The 16,673-nt window shown below is 37.4% G+C and overlaps 1 protein-coding gene across 9 annotated transcripts in view; it reads left to right on the forward strand.

Moving 5' to 3' along the window:
• GRIK1 (glutamate ionotropic receptor kainate type subunit 1) overlaps window positions 1–16,673 on the forward strand; it is a 221,483-nt gene that overhangs the window by 136,717 nt on the left and 68,093 nt on the right. For 8 of the 9 annotated variants that reach the window (XM_089512115.1, XM_089512119.1, XM_089512120.1 and 5 more), the window contains 3 exons: window positions 1,679–1,732; window positions 4,486–4,659; window positions 8,299–8,442. In XM_089512115.1, the coding sequence (XP_089368241.1) occupies window positions 1,679–1,732; window positions 4,486–4,659; window positions 8,299–8,442 (372 nt within the window). The remainder of the gene's footprint in view (window positions 1–1,678; window positions 1,733–4,485; window positions 4,660–8,298; window positions 8,443–16,673) is intronic. The other variant, XM_089512123.1, reaches the window with a different exon arrangement.

Genomic DNA, 16,673 nt, shown 5'->3' on the forward strand with positions numbered 1-16,673 from the left:
AGAGGCCATTCTTTCATAAAGCTATAATCTTTATGATCTGCTGCAGATAGGAATCTGTGGTTTTCCTCTACAAGACCCATGGACAAAGGAAGTCTGACAAAAACATATGGCAGGGTAGAGGAAGGGCAGGGCTCATTTGTAAAAACAGGAGTTGATGTTGGCAATGAGGGCCTGCTTTACAGCAGAGGTAGAAATGATATTTTAAAATATTAAAAAAATATTTCTCAAATTTTGGGAAACCCTAATGAGAATGATCCTGGACTGATGAGAATTTTTGAAGTTTGGGACTTAATCTGTGTAAAATTCACATGTGTATTTTTGCAGTGAAAAGAACAATATTTCTGTTCAGAAAATGCTGTTTCTCTGTTGCAAATGCTGTTTTCTGCACAAATGCTGAATTGTGAGTAGTTTTTGAAGAAGTTCTTGACACAGGAAGAGAATTACTCAAATTACTCATTGTTTCTTTGAAAGGCAAAAAATTGCACCCCTGCTTTAAAGAGGCACAGGCAATATTGTCCAAATTGCTCTCACTCTGGGCATGCCTGTGGGAGGAACATGTCCGTACTGTGAAATGTTTCCTGTGTTGCTACTTATTTTCATATCTTTCTCTATGCACAACTGCTTTCCCACAGCATTTTCCTTTTTCAAGCAAGTGCTGTCTCATCCCAAGTCAAAGTACAAAGTACCCAAAGCCAATCAATTTATTTTTGCCTGAGATAGGTAATCTTACCAATCTCTCCTCCTCAAAGGCACCAGACATACAATGGCCAGTATCCAACAATGTCATTCTATCAAAAAAAATTATGTCACACCTAGTTCTGCTCTATGTGCAAGGGGGAAATTCAATGCAGATCCAATCATGCTAACGTTTGTGTAATTGGTTCCATAATCAGTGGCACGACTGATTGCACAAGTATAGCATGTGTAGAGGTCAGAAGAACAAGACTGTTACTTCTTGCGGAAATGGTGAATTAAATTACTAACCACCTGCTGTTCTCTCCATCAAAAATTAGCTGTATAACCATAAATAGAAAATTAATAATAATAAATTAAATAACTAACAATTTGCTATGCTTTCATGACACCAAAAGGTAGCAATTTCAGGTGGCTGCCTTGGTTTGCCAAAGATGTTCTCTTTGACATTTCAAAATTCCTGGCCAAACAATTCAACAAGGGCAGCTGGTGGCTTTCATGTCAGTGCAGCAGTGAATCCACCTTGAATTTTAAACTGAACTTTAAAAGAGCTATCCAGGGTGCTGAGTCTCATCCCCCAAATAGCTTCAGCATATTGGATAGTTCTTTTAAACAGATGGGTTTCACTGCTCACTGACACAAAATACACCAGCCTCTCCTATAATTTAGTTTAAAATAATTTCCTTCATTTGCTGATCCCTTAATAGGTGGAGTAAGTCTCTGACACCATTCTGTGTATGCATGTTTGTGTAGGAGAAATCAAACAGGTATTAATATAATTTTAGCAATAATCTAGGTATGAAGAGATAGGAAGTCATCCTTCAGCAACATGTGAATGTCTGTGATATTCTGTCAGAGACTAACCAAGACACTCTAAGTTGTGCAGTTACCATCTCTAAAGAATATGTCTATGATCGCTCATATAGAACTCTTACTACTTTTTGCTGTGATTTTAACTCCTCCTTAATGTCTTTCTCCTCAATAGATCCTCTCCATGGGAATGATGACTGAATACTATCACTACTTTTTTACAACCCTGGTAAGACATTACCATTTGAGCAGAAGCAGTGAAAGACCTTCATCTCCTTCTCTCTTTCTCTCTCTGTTTCCTTCTGTGTGTGTGCATGTGTGTGTCGTCATAATAGATGAAACGTGCATCTTAACTGCAACATATTACTGGAATGGAAGTGGCCTCATACATTTGTCATACTAACCAGTCCCATTTCCTCTCCATCTCATTTTTATCTCTTTGCAACATGAGAAGAACAGTAATTACATGTCTATTATCCCATATTTCACAAACATATCCAAGGAAGTGACTGGGGACAAAATGGAAAAGATCAAATATAAACCATTCCAAAGCTTTTTGTCACTGCTTGGCAAGATCATCTTACTTGGCTCACTGTAGGATTTGTATGTATTCAAGGAATGAAACATGACACATTTCCTCCCTAGTTCTGTATTAAACGTATACCCTTCTCCAGCAGAAAGATATGATTCACCTTATTTACTGTTAAATTTTCTTCTCTTACAGAAAATCTGCAAGAGTGTGTTTACATTTTAGTGCTCATATATTTATCATGAATTTCCTGATACCTAGCTTATTCAGTGGTTTTGTCAATCATATTCCAAAAGCAGAGATACATCAAAATTACAACAAGACTGACTCCTTACGTCAGCAATGCTGCTGAGTTACATTTTTCTTTTTCTTACTGTTTTTTCAACACATGTTTAACAACTAAAGCCATTAAAATTATATTTATTGCTTAATCCTTAAAAAAAAAAAGCCAAAGACTCCTAGTATAATTTTCTTTGCAGTACATTGGCCTAACATACACTTTCAGAAAAGTGCTGGTCACGTATAGAACATTATAGGTATATAGAGGGAATAATTTTCATTTCTCACTGACAGTCAGGAATGTCAGAGGTCTTCTGTAACCTGCTTTGTGATTGTTTAAACTCAAGGCAGATGGAAATGAACAAGCCATGTTTAAACTTAAGCAACCTTTCTTTCTCAGGGAAAACTAACAGAGTTACCTTGACAGTCTGTGTAATATGGAATATAAGATTTTGTTTTGTGTATGTCCTACAATTTTGTAACCATTATCAGATTTCAAATTCAGACAGATAAATGATGGGTGTTATCCTGTCTTGGATGTCTGCTGGTGAACAGCATAGAATCATTGAACTGGAAGAGACCACAAGGGCCATCCAATCCAACCCCCTGCCATGCAGGAATACACATTCAAAGCACCCCCAACAGATGGCCATCCAGCCTCTAAAGAAGGAGACTTGTTCCAGTAGTACTGGGAGAAATGTTGATTTCCCCTTCCTGCTGCAGCCTCCTGACAACCCAGTCCCCAAACCAACTCTGGTGGCCTGAAAAATTTCTCGAACTCATTTTTGGCTAGCTTTGAAAGATGTGTGTGTATGTGGATAATGAAGTTCAACTCTGTTGGCACTGTTTTGCTAGCACAGCACTGAATTTAAGTTGATACTTTTTTACTGGTATTTTGCTAATACCAGTGTTGTTGTTTGTTTCTTGACACAAATCTTTCAGATCCTGAGATATACCTCTTGCTTTTTCAATCACAAAAATAATATCACTTAAAGTACCCACTATATGTCTGGTTTTCAAACTTCTAATACACATGGAAACACTTCTTCACCAATTTGACACATATATCAGATACCGTTGCAAAAAGATACCAAAGCTGACACAGGAAGAAATATGAAGCTCATAAGCAGAAAAACAGTATTGTTCATCTCAGTGCTGGCAGTTTTCTTTCCCACAGCCAGAAAGTATTCTTTACCATGAGCAGCCAATTTTTCATCCTATTTTTTATTTGTATTTTTTGGGTGATATCTATAACATTGTTACACAATTGATATCCACCAGCTCTATATATTACAGTGCCTCCTTTTTAAAAACACTGTTTTGAGTATCTAATATCTTATATTGCAGCAAATCAAGTGTCTCATAAATCCTTTTCATCTTACAGTTATTCAGATTTTATAATGAATGTAGTCTCTAGTGCACTTTGAAAATACTCTTTCAGGATGTCTAGAGTCTGGTAGACATTGGCATATAAAGATTTGATTTCATACTTAGGTATACTATGGCTGCATTCGCACTGCAGAAATAATCCAGTTTGACACCACTTTAACTGTCATGGCCCAATGCTATGTGTTTATGGGAATTGCAAATTGTTGTGGCAGAAGAGCTCTCTGACAGAGAAAGCTAAATGTATCACAAAACTACAATTCCCAAAATTCCATAGCATTGAACCATGGTAGTTAAAATGGTGTCAAACTGGATTATTTCTGTAGTGTGGATGCAGCCTGTGCCACCTGTAAAAAAGATGCAAACCCCAGTGGCTCATGGTGAAAATCAATGTTTGTTACCATGGCTGTTTATACTGAATGCTCACAGGTCTTAGTAAAAGAGTAATGGGAAGATCACTGTTTGGGCAAGGACAATTAAGATTAACACTACAGTTAAAAAAGTGACAACCACCAGATCCCATGTGAGTAGAGCAGTAAATCCAGTTTGGGTATTAGTTTTACATTTAAAAGGAGATTATCCTCAAAATAATTCAGAAAATTCAATAGTACCTTTAAAATTTGGATGAAAACCTTAAGCAGAGTCATTGCCCCAGTGGTTGCCAGCAACTACCTCTAGGTTATAGAGCTAATTCAGGATAAGGTGCCTGCTTTTATCATTGACATAATATTTTTTTTCTATTTTCTTTTCCTTTCTTACTTTTTATAATGAAAATCTTGGCAACAAAGGATTTGTTTGCACTAGACCTGGAACCCTACAGATACAGTGGAGTCAATATGACAGGGTTTCGTCTGCTCAACATTGACAATGTGCAAGTGGCATCAGTTATTGAGAAGTGGTCAATGGAACGGCTACAGGCACCACCCAAGCCAGAGACTGGGCTTCTGGATGGCATGATGACCGTAAGTGAAAAACTCCTATCTACAATATTGACAGCATACTATAAAACTAATCAGTATTAGTATAACGTTGAAAGGAATTTTAATTTTTTTCTACCATCAGGAAAGCAAAACATAATGGGTTTGGGAAAATCTTATGCCACAGTAATAATAATAATAATAATAATAATAATAATAATAATAATTTGTTTTATTTATATACCGCTATTCCAAAGATCATAGCGGTGAACAGCAAGTAAGCTAATTAGCAAGTCAGCTAATTTCCCCCCAACAGTCTGGGTACTCATTTTAGCGACCTCGGAAGGATGCAAGCCTGAGTCGAGCTTGGGCCCTTTTGCTGGTCTTGAACTCGCAACCTTGTGGTTTTGAGTGAATGGCTGCAGTACAGGCATTTAACCACTGCGCCACCAGTAATATCAGCTGAAATGCATGCTTCATATTGGAGTGATAAATAAGGATATAGTAATCCTAGAAAAATGACAGATCTGTTTCAGAATACAATTCATGTGAACAGAATTTAAGAAATGGTGTTTCAGGCAGGGCATAGCCCATGTAGTGCCTTTTTAGGCATCTGCAGTCACGCCTTTGGTCAACAATTTTGCATGCTCAGTAGTTGCTGACATTTTATTTTCAGCTTGGGCACAGTCTGCAAGGTAGGGCCTATTGCAAATGGCATTGGACTCAACATTTCTGCTATCTGAAATAGAACTGAAATACTGACCTTGTTTTGCATGGAAGCGTATAGCAGTCCCAGGTTCAAGTAGGAATCCATGGAAAGGCACTGCGAGTTCCTGATGACAATGCTTAGCTAGCTGATCAATGGACTGAAGTAGAATGCCCACTCTACAAGGCCTAAAAAGGTCTTGCTGCAATATTTAATTTGTTTAGACTCCAATTTCCATGTTTATGTGTTCGTCTCATGTTGCCTTGCCACCTGAAGTATACTATTTCAACCTGACTGCCCTGACCACAAATATCCCACCGACCTGTATAGGCTGGGTATGTGAAAATTAGTGGTTCTATTGAAGTGGAATTAGAAACATTCTCATCACAACCCTCTTTGCTGTTGTCAAATATACTGGCAGTTAGCCAGTTCATCCATGACTGGAGTATAATTTCAGCATTCCTATGTACTGCACCATCATAGTGCTAGGCTATATTAATATTTTAAAGAATACTAATTTATTAGATGCATACTGGGGATGTAAATCTTACAGTTTTTGTGCTTGCATGCAAAACCAAACATTTCAGAAGTTTTCTGGCTGCTGGGTCTGAATATGAGCATTTTAAATACATTTTTCAGTGAGTTTTCTCATTTTGGGAGTTGTTTGAAAAAACATTATTGATACCAAAAAAAAAAAAAAAGTCCTGGAAGTGAATACTTGTTGGGGTTAAGTTTTTGTTTTGTTTTGTTTTTTTCCAGTAGTGTGCCTTTAATGTTTTGAAGCAGCTTTTCTCATCAAGCACAAGAAAATTCCAAGTTTTTTTATATATTCTTAGCATGTACATATTGTTAACAATATTTATATACTATCCTTCATAAATATAAAATTCAAGGTTGGTTTACAGTAACGCAGCAATTAAAATACAAACCCAAAACAGTGAAGCCATTCAGCAGCACAGCTTCATAAGAAGGATGGCACTATTTGTTTGTAATACGCTAAGTGAAACAGTAAGTTCTCATCTCCATTAAGGAAAGGACTGTAGATCAAAGATGTTCAAGTAAATGCAAATGGATACTTATTACCAGGCCCTTCATCTTATAATGGACGTGTTCTTTAAAATTTTGGAGCTGAAGACATGAAAAGCTGCAGGCTGGTACATTAGCAAAAGGTCGGATTTGGTGTAGGAGTTCCCCATGTGAACTTCATACTGCAGTTCCATCTGTGGCAATAAGACCATGCACCAAATAATCATTAAAAGGTATTGTAAGGGGCATGGTGACTTAACAGCGGTAGTAATGGCCACCCACTGTGTGAGCTGAAGAAAGAGCAGGTGGTCATTGAGAATGAGAGGCCCACCAGAGACCTCTTTAGAGAGCATCAGTTTTAAGGTCTCATGGTTTGACTAACAGATTGAAATACTAGACTACCAGGAAGTGGCCAGAGCAGAGGAGAGGGTGACCTTTTTTTTTAAAGTTGTTAAGGTGATGGAATTTCAGCAGGGATAGCCAAGCAAATATATAGTGTAAGGCATACTTCAGAAGAAGAAACTAGCAAAACCATCTCTGCATTATCATTTGCCTAAGAAAATCCTGTGAAATTCTCAGGGTTGCCATAAGGAGACTTGAAGTCACACACACACACACACACACACACACACACACACACACAGAGAGAGAGAGAGAGAGAGAGAGAGAGAGAGAGAGAGAGAGAGAGAGAGAAGTAATAGCACAACTCAAGGTACACAGTTTTTGAATCAATCCAAGTTATTTTGACAACTGGAACAGACATTCATGCAAGTGTCTTTCCTTGGCAATAAAGAAACAACAACAATAAATTAAGTAACTAACAATTTGCTGCCCTTTCATGACTTGCCACGTTGTTTGCCTAAGGCAGCTGCCTCACTATGTCTAAATGTAGGGCCGGATCTGGATGTAGCTCTTCTGGTCCCAGTTTAATAGATTGTATTCAGTTCTAATTGGGAGCCAGTGTGGGGTAGTGGTTTGGTCTCTGGAGACTAAAACCGCTGCTAAACCATGGAAACCCACTGGATCACCTTGGACAAGACACAGTCTCTCAGACTCAGAAGGAGGCAATGATAAACTTTTTCTGAAGAAATATTGCTGAGAAAACCATGTTATAAATTTGCCTTAGGGTTGCAATAAGTTGGAAATGACATGAAGGGAAACAAACAAATTTAGTTCTAATTGGTGTGTCAAGAGTAATCCCAGGTTTGCACTATGTGAAATAGTAGTGGATAAATTTGGATCATATATCATTGTAAACCACTCTAGTATTTATACATAATTTAGTTAGGTTAATAAAATAGAAAATTAATCTATCAATTTCTCAAAGGATTTTGTATGGTTAGCATAATGGTGTATATATAAAGTGGGTTAGTTTACTGTTTTATAAAGACTTGTCATGATCTTGTTAGTAAAGTAAATGCTATTTTACAGGTTTTTTTATCTTCTTATGCAGCTTACTAAGTTTTATATGTAATTCTATGTTGCATTAAAGGCTTGGTCTGTAACCATGTCTGTTGCAATAGACCTGATAGTCTCAGAAAGGTTCTGCCACTTAAATTGACCCTAATGCCTTGATTCAAAGTTTTGCTGGCCCAGAAAAATCAACCCTAAAATAAGATACACTATTCCTCCATCATAGATAATTTACTGGATGAGTCACAAACTCTAAACACAGGGATAGAATTTAGAGATATAGCCATGTTAGTATGGAATATCAGTATGCAAAGGGATCTTATACTACCTTTGATACTAACTGTGTGAAAGAAGTTGTACATGAGCAGTCTATTAATGCTTATGCTACCATCTCTTTCACACAGTTAGTATCAAAGCTGCTACAAGATCCCTTTGCATCTAAACACAGGGGTAATATTTTGTAGTGGGCAGTGGAAAACAACACTGTGATATTAAAAATGTTGTCTAAGAAACCTTTTCTATTTCCCCCCCCAAAACAGACAGAAGCAGCTCTGATATATGATGCTGTTTACTTGGTAGCAGTGGCTTCCCAGCGTGCTTCCCAAATGACTGTCAGTTCCCTGCAGTGTCACAGACACAAGCCATGGCGGTTTGGACCCAGATTTATGAACCTGATAAAAGAGGTAAATATGGAACATCTGCTGGCAGCATTTTTTTTTAGTGTAGTTTAATACGCACGGTCTTCCTCCCCACAATGGTTAGTGCCATTTTTAGTGTCCTGGAAAATAATAGCAGAATATCCTGTTTCACTATCATTACTGAAGGAACTTCTCAATATAGGTCCAAAGCACACTGCAGAAATAATCCAGTTTGAGACCGCGTTAACTCCCTTGGCTAAATGCTAAGGAATTCTGGGAAATGTAATTTTGTGAGGCATTTAGCGTTCCCTGTCAGAGAGTTCTGGTGCCACAATAAAATTAAAATTCACAGGATTCCTAGCACAGAGGCAGGGTAGTTAAAGTGGTCTCATAGTGGATTATTTCTGTAGTGTGTTTTGGACCATAGTTGTAAAATTTATTTCAGTATTTCATTATTTATTTATTTACATATTTACACACACACATCATATAATGAGAGCTAAAGGTGGCATACAAAGAGGTAAGGGTGGCAAATAGATCAATATTAACAGATTAAAACAATACAAATAATTTAAATAGACTAAAAACATATTTTGTTAGTTCACTGGGTTTAACAAAGCTAACAAATGGGTTTAGTTTTTTGTGGGTTTTTTGGGCTATGTGGCCATGTTCCAGAAAAGTTTCTTCCTGATGTTTTGCCAGCATCTGTGGCTGGCAGCTTCAGAGAATGACATCTCTGAAGATGCCAGCCACAGATGCTGGTGAAACGTCAGGAAGAAACTTTTCTGGAACATGGCCACATAGCCTAAAAAACCCACAAAAAACTATGGATGCCGGCCATGAAAGCCTTCGACTTTAAATGGGTTTAGGTCTATGTAACAAAGGAACAGCAAGAGCATGAGTGGTCCTTCTACAGAATAATGTAACAACTGGTCATATTACTACTGTTATTGAAGAGGTCATTTGGGTGGCAGAGGGGGGGGGGGAATTTGGGAAGAACTTTTCCAGACATTAGTAATATATTATGATTGTGTTCATCATAACATAATGAGCAGTAGGCAACTTTTAAAAGTAACATAAATACAATAACTTTTCAAAACGATGTTCCAAGCTTTGAATGTAATAATTTCTCAAAAAATGTTCAACCAGTAAGTTTTGGCAATTTGAGGTGATGCAAGCAAGTCTGAAATAACATTTGAAAGGTCAGCAAAACCAAGCCTGATGCTGTTATTATTAGGAAGAGTGGCATCATCTCAGATGGCTAATGATGGAGGACAGTAATAATGTCTAACTGGCTGCTTCTCCTGGACTTGTCAGCTGTTTCATGCTGTTACAGGAAAATGTTGTGCATGTCAAAGAATCTGTTCCCTCGGCCTATAAACTAGAATATTGCCACCAGTGGGGTGGAAGACATTCATCACCAATACTGAAGTAAATTTCTGTTGTAAGCCCAGTTTGCTCTGTGCTGAACAGGGGAGAGATGCCGTCTTGTTACTCAGCTCAGACAGCAAATTCTCTAGGACCAGCCATAGCAAAAGTCAGCAAATAAACAATCATCAATATGAATTTTTAATCTGAGATTTTATTTTTCCACTTATGTGTGTGACTGTGTATCATCACTGAGTATAAAGAACTTGAAAAATCAAAATCAGCATTATACACTTATTCAAGAAATATGGTCCTTGGTGCATCGTTCTAACTATTAGAACGTTATATCAAAGAACACATTTCCTGAAATGCAATGGTCAGATTATATTCAGGTTATTCTTATTCAGATCATTCCTCTTTCTTGTACATGAAACATTCAAATGTACAAATTCTGCATGTTTAATAACAAAATTACTTAAGTATATGTTTGGATATGATGAATACTATGAATATGTCTTTCCACTACATTGGATTGTGAATACTATTATTCTTATGCACTGGTGGCTAACATGGTCCTTAGGGTAGATTCAACAACTACAATGAAATTTGATAGCCACTATTAAAATGAGCAGCAACACAGTTTCATTGATTTAAAAAAAAAAACATACATACATTTCCAGGTAACCGCAAGACTTGACAAGGTGGTATATGTGCCACTTGTGTATTTTCAGATTAAAACAAGACATGTGGGGAGTATCACCTTGCTATTTGAAGGCCAAACCTTGTAATATCTTAAACCGTACATCATACCTGCTGTTTCTAGAAACACAATCAGTGTTATCCAACTCCCCAGTGATAATGCTCATTCTGTAATATTACCCCAGCTTTCCCTTCCAAGCCTTATTCCTGACTATTCTTCTGCATTAATTTCCTGCAGAACTTGGCAATAATAATAAAGTCATTATGCAAAGTTCTTCAAAACATGCATGAACAATTTCCATCTAGATTGTGTCATTGCCTTTCAGCTTAAGCACTTTTGACAGAATGCCTTAACACAGCATCTCAGCAAATGCAGTTCAGGATCTAATATGCGAAGTTATCACACAATTCACATTTATCATGTATGGCTTGATTCTGCATGGCATGAGAGATCTGACCTAATTACTTATAGTTTCACAGCTAATTTCTTTTATGAACTATAAACCAGTGAGTCAAAAGGCTAAAGCTTCTTATCTTCTGGAGGTTTTTTGTACTTAGCAAAGGGGAGGGGGAGAAATCTCCCACAATGGAATAATTCTTTCAAACTGAAGAGTGAGATGTTCAGGACCTCAATCTTATTTTTGTTGCAGTATATAGATAGCTAGGTCAGTAGATATTTTTAAAAACAGTACAGTAAGCATAAAAGAAAACAACTATTCTTATTGAACAAAAGGAAGAAGAAAAAGGTTAGGCCATTTATACCTCTGATAAATGACCTTCTTTTAAAAAAAACTTTCAAGGTGGTGCTCTGTAGTTAAGCTGCTGTTTCTTCACAACCTCTAACCATTCTTGTAATTTATATATAGCTGAGATCCTGGAGATTTATTAGTGTTAAAGAGAGCCAAGATGGCATAGTGATTTGGGCATTGGACTAGGACAATAGTAAGAAGTACAGTATGGACATGTTAATTCATTTTAAGGCCAGAAAGTGGATGTTTAACAAATCTTCTGAGCTGTATGTAAATTGGAACTCAATGTATTGCATGAAGAAGACACTTTATTTTCTTTTAGTTGCTGCTAATTAAGGCCACGTTGTATATGGGAAAAATATGCCTGGTAGAATTTATAATCTTCCTAGTTTATGTATGGAGGGAGGGGGGTAGCTTCTGTGAGTGTACTGATTTAAAATGAATTTCTCTTTTGATGAGTAATTCTAATGATATCAAGCGATACACCTTGTTCCAAGAACGAAAGCTGAGAGGAATCATCCCTTTTCTAGTATAACATTTCTATTGCTTCTGAACTGAAGAGTCAAATACATTTTCCAATTTTCATTTGAGAAGAATTTTGGCTTATATTCAAGGTTGATTATATTATGAACTGCTGGTATCAGTGGAAGCTGTATAGTTAGGAAACAACATTTGGTTCCTGTCTAATATCAAAGGAATTTTGGTTTTTCTTTCTTTGCTTGGCTTTGCAAAAATGTTTGGGCTTTAGTTATTGTTTTGCCTTTTCTAAATACATTTTGTCCCTGACCCTTAGAACCCACACTGCTTTTCCATACTAAAAGTGTCAAAGCAGACTTTATTGGAATATTGAATAGACTGCCTGTCCCCTCCCTTTTTCTCCCCATAAAAATTATAAATGGGTGGATTTTGGATGTAGACTCTGGGTTAGGAATATGGAGTGCTTAGTATTATACAAGACTATAGAAAAGGATCAATAATGCAACAAAAATACCAATATAAGAAAAACTCATTCCACACTACACAAATCCTGGGTGTTATTTCAAAGTGTAGAAATATTCAACTATTAGCAGGAGAAATATAAGACTTGGAAGAATTTGCTGACTTTTCCTACTGATTTAAGGTAACCTAACTGGAGTTCCTAAGCTATTGTTTTCTGTGGGTGGATATTACCTCTGCAGCTGGTCCATGGAGACTAAATCCTTACCAGAAATTCCTGTTAAAACAACCTAGTATCACCTGATATCTAAATAATAATTTAAGCCTCCCTGCCCCCACTAGAATAGTTTGCAGATGAATCTGTATCTCCCGCGAGAGAGAAGAGGAAGGGAGGGAGAGAAAAGGCCATAATGCACATCTTTTTCATTAGAGTTGGTGTGAAGTGGGAGAACTGAAAGCAGATCTAAAATTATGACTGAAGTTTCCTGATATTCAGTCCTCAATTGTTTCTCTCACTATTTAACTCTCTGTAGCAACAGTGGGAATCACGCAGCATTCCAGTGTTGTTGAACTGCAATTCTGAGCATAGCCAGTGGTGTGGAATTTGGAGAGCTATAGCTCAACAACATCTGGAGGTCTACGTAATTCCCACCCTGGCTCTGTAGGATGAAAAACTATTTTAAAAACAAATGTAAATCAGCAAACCCATAGGCATACATGGTTACACAGCACACATTCATGAGAAACGTATTCAAATACAGTCCAGGTATTGAAAATATGCGAGGCTTCCTCAAAGAAGCAGAAAGATGTTGCAGGGGCACTAGAATTGAAGACTGCTTCTAGTTGTTAAATGCCCTCAAGTCATCCCTGATTCATGGCGACCCTGTGGATGAGACTTATCCTTCACTGCTCTGCTTAAATGTTGTAGATTGATGCCCATGATCTCCTTGATTGAGTCTATCCATCTGACATGATCTTCCTCTCTTTCTACTGCCCTCCATCTTCCCTAGGATTATTTTCTTTTGTAATGAGTCTTAGTTTCTCATCATATGGCCAAGGTACAAGAGCCTTAATTTGGTAAACTTGGCTTCCAGGAAAATATCTGCCTTTCTCTGCTAAAGAACCCACTTGTTTGTCTTTTGTGCTGCCCATTGTATCCTCAGCACGCTTTTCCAGCACCACAGCTAAAAAGTGTTGATTTTCCTCTTGCCTTCTTTCTTCACTATCCAGCTCTCTCATCTGTACATCGTGATGGTGAATACAATGGATTGGAAGATTCTGATTTTAGTGTTCAGTTGGATATCTTTGCACTTTAGCCCATATACTATATATTTATTATTTACAGTACAACAGGATTTAACTCAGGAAACTTTCAATCCTGTACATGTCTACTCAGAAATAAGTTCCACAGGGCTTATTCCCAGACCTGTGTATGCATGTTATCTTTATACACCTTGGAAAGAAAGATTAATTTATGTCAAGTTTATGGTAAGGTCATAAAAGTGTGAGTAGCAAGCAACACTGAAAGATTTGACTAAGAATGAAAACTATTAATAGTTCACTTGCTAAACATCTTGAATTTCGACTACTGGATTTGAAAAGATATTTGTTGTTACATTATGTAATTTCACCTGTTACATTATGGCCTGTTACATTATGTAATTTTATGTATGCCTAGTTATGTAGATGAGGCACTAAGAAACTCATTTACTGAATTGCAAAGATGTGTAACGGATCACTAGCAAGAGTGCCCAATCTGCATTGGTGCCCAATCTGCATCAAGACTGATGTGAGGCATATTGGGATCAGTGTGAAGCACATCCTGTTGTGCATTTTCATTTTTCCAGCTCTGCTGCATAGTAATGTAACAACAGTTCTCTACTGGATACAAATGTTATGGAACTGCCTAGTTCTAATTCCTGTAGAAGTCCATTTAAAAAGAAGTAAGACCCCATCAGGATTCCGGCCATGGTTCAAAGGAAACAGTGGGTGGGTGGGTGGGTGGGGGGAGCCAAAAACAAAATTTTATGAAAGCATTCAGATCTTGTTTATGAAAATTCTTTGCAAGTATAATATCTGTGCAGCCAATATGTTGCCGTAACTTGATGTTTACTCCCCAGTGAGTTACACGAGAGTAATGCATTGGGGATTTGGATGCAGGATGAAGTGGAGGAATATATTTGCAATGTGTCAGTCAACATGTGGCATCTTTTTTCAAGCAGTTTTACTGAAAACAAAGCTAAGAGAAAATTTGGAAATAACCTTACTGTTTCCATGCCAGTTTTTAATACACTCCAAGAGCACTCAGCTAACCAGAAAGAATACAAATCATAGTAACTATCACACTATGCAAGAGCTATAGCTTATTTCCTGGATTCTGCCAACCTTTAGCACAACCAAGAAACTGAAATAATGAACAATTGCAACTTGCCAGATTCTCAGTGGGCTTCTCTGAGATCAATTGGATAAAGTGGATGGGTTGCAATTTAGATCACAAGAGGGGGCAACCTCTCTCTGCTTCCCGCTAAGAATGTGGACATCCTGTTTGCATCAAATTCACTCTTTATGTTCTCTTCATAAGTGGTTGCTCTTTCTTGTTCTTCTCCAAAGCATGATCCATCCCTACTGGCAGATATTTCTGTGTGGCATGAGCTGGTGCAGTGTGTCTCTACATATTAGTATACGATGCAATTCATCTTCCACTCTTTTTAATTACAGCCAGTTAAAATCAAAATCAAATCAACTTACAGAAACAGAAAAAGAAAAATAGCTGGCATGAGGAGGCATTATTTCTACATGTAACGATTGTAATGCACAAAACTAGGCATCCCAAAGGGGGGTTGGGATCTCTGAGGGTGTGAAAGCAGGAAGAGAAATAGGAGAAATCAAAAAGAAGATGATTTGAAATAAAAATGGTAAGAAAATACAAGAACTGAAACCAACAAAAAAGACAAAGGGACCTTTCTGGAAGTCAGATGTAGTACTTGAAACTTCAGAATTTTGAAACATAGGTGTGCATCCATACAACACAATTATATCAGTCTCATACCATTTCAGTTGTCCTTGTTCCATCCTATGGAATCCTGGGATATGCCATTTTGTGACATGTTTAGCAGACAACTCAAATGTTGGAATGCCAGAAAGTACACTAGAGAATTCTGCATATGCCTTTACTACACATCCCAGGATTCCATAGTGTGGAGCTATGGCAGTTAAAGTGGGATCAAAGTACTATAATTGTGAAGTATGGACACAAACATAAATATTTGCTTAGTGTTAATTTAGAGCTTCTTGTTTTCAATAAGGAAAGAAAGGAAATGCAAATGCTTAGACCTTTTATTTATTCAGAATAATGAAGAATGATTTCTTGGCGTTGGTGAACCTTAGGATGCAATCTTATCTTACAATGTGCTTCTTCTAGAGCACATAGGACATTTAAAAGCTGTAATGATAATACGTATGAAGAGCCGGTGTATGATACCAGTGTTGTGGTGAGCTGGGTGTTAATATTTAGCTAAATCTATTAAGTCTTCCAATTTAAAAAATATAACTTGAGCTTGTAATGTTGTCTTCTGCTCTTAAATTTGCCTTAGTCTTATTCTCTGGCTGAAAAGTAAAACATATTTAGAAAGTCTTCCTCTGGCACAAAAAAGCCCATAGTGTAGGCATCCAGCCAGCGTCTCTGGCGAAGACTTCTGCTAATTAAATAAAATAAAAATTTTATTTATATACCGCCCTTCTACAAATCAGGGCGGTGTACAACAATCCACAAGATACAATACATAAAAATTATACATTCAGATTAAAATTGACATGGCACCACAGAAAAGACCACAGTTGTTATTTGCTCCATCTCCTCTGAGAGTGGCTCCTGGAAAGTCATTTCAAAAGAAGACTTTAGAGCCTAGGTAAATATATAAAGAGAGACACATACTCAAGCAGCAATGATGCTTAGGGGCTGGCAATGCAGAGGCAGAAAGTACCTCCAGAGAGCCACATCCCAAGATGGAAACAGAAGACATTATGGCCACATAATGTCATTCCCCCCATAAATACACATGTATATATGCAACATTCATGTGTATATGCACACATACATGACTTCCTGTCTTGGGCATCCTCCTGGCCATAGAAGGAACAGAGGAAAATGGAGATTACAAAGTCCTCTCTTAGCATACAAGGGCTGCTAGAGGGTCCACTTCTGTGCTCCTCATTCTTCCCCCTTCCTCCTTCCATGGCAGAAACTGGAAGGGTGGAACAAGGAGTATCTAGCAGCCCTGGCTGACTAGTGGACCAGGTCCTATTTAACAAGCTTCAAACAAACAAGCTTCAGTTATATACTGCTTCATACCGCCTAAGCAGTGTCTAAGCAGTTTACAACTGTAAAACAATCTTAATCTATTTATAATCAGCCTATCTGTGCCCCTGGACCTGAGGTTTACAGCTAAATTTGATACCAGACTAATAATAATAATAATAATAATAATAATAATAACAACAACAACTTATTTATATTCTCCTGCC

Source organism: Sceloporus occidentalis, unplaced genomic scaffold, assembly GCF_023333645.1.
Source record: "Sceloporus occidentalis isolate IW3139 unplaced genomic scaffold, rSceOcc1.0.p SCAF_2, whole genome shotgun sequence".
Lineage (NCBI taxonomy): Eukaryota > Metazoa > Chordata > Lepidosauria > Squamata > Phrynosomatidae > Sceloporus > Sceloporus occidentalis.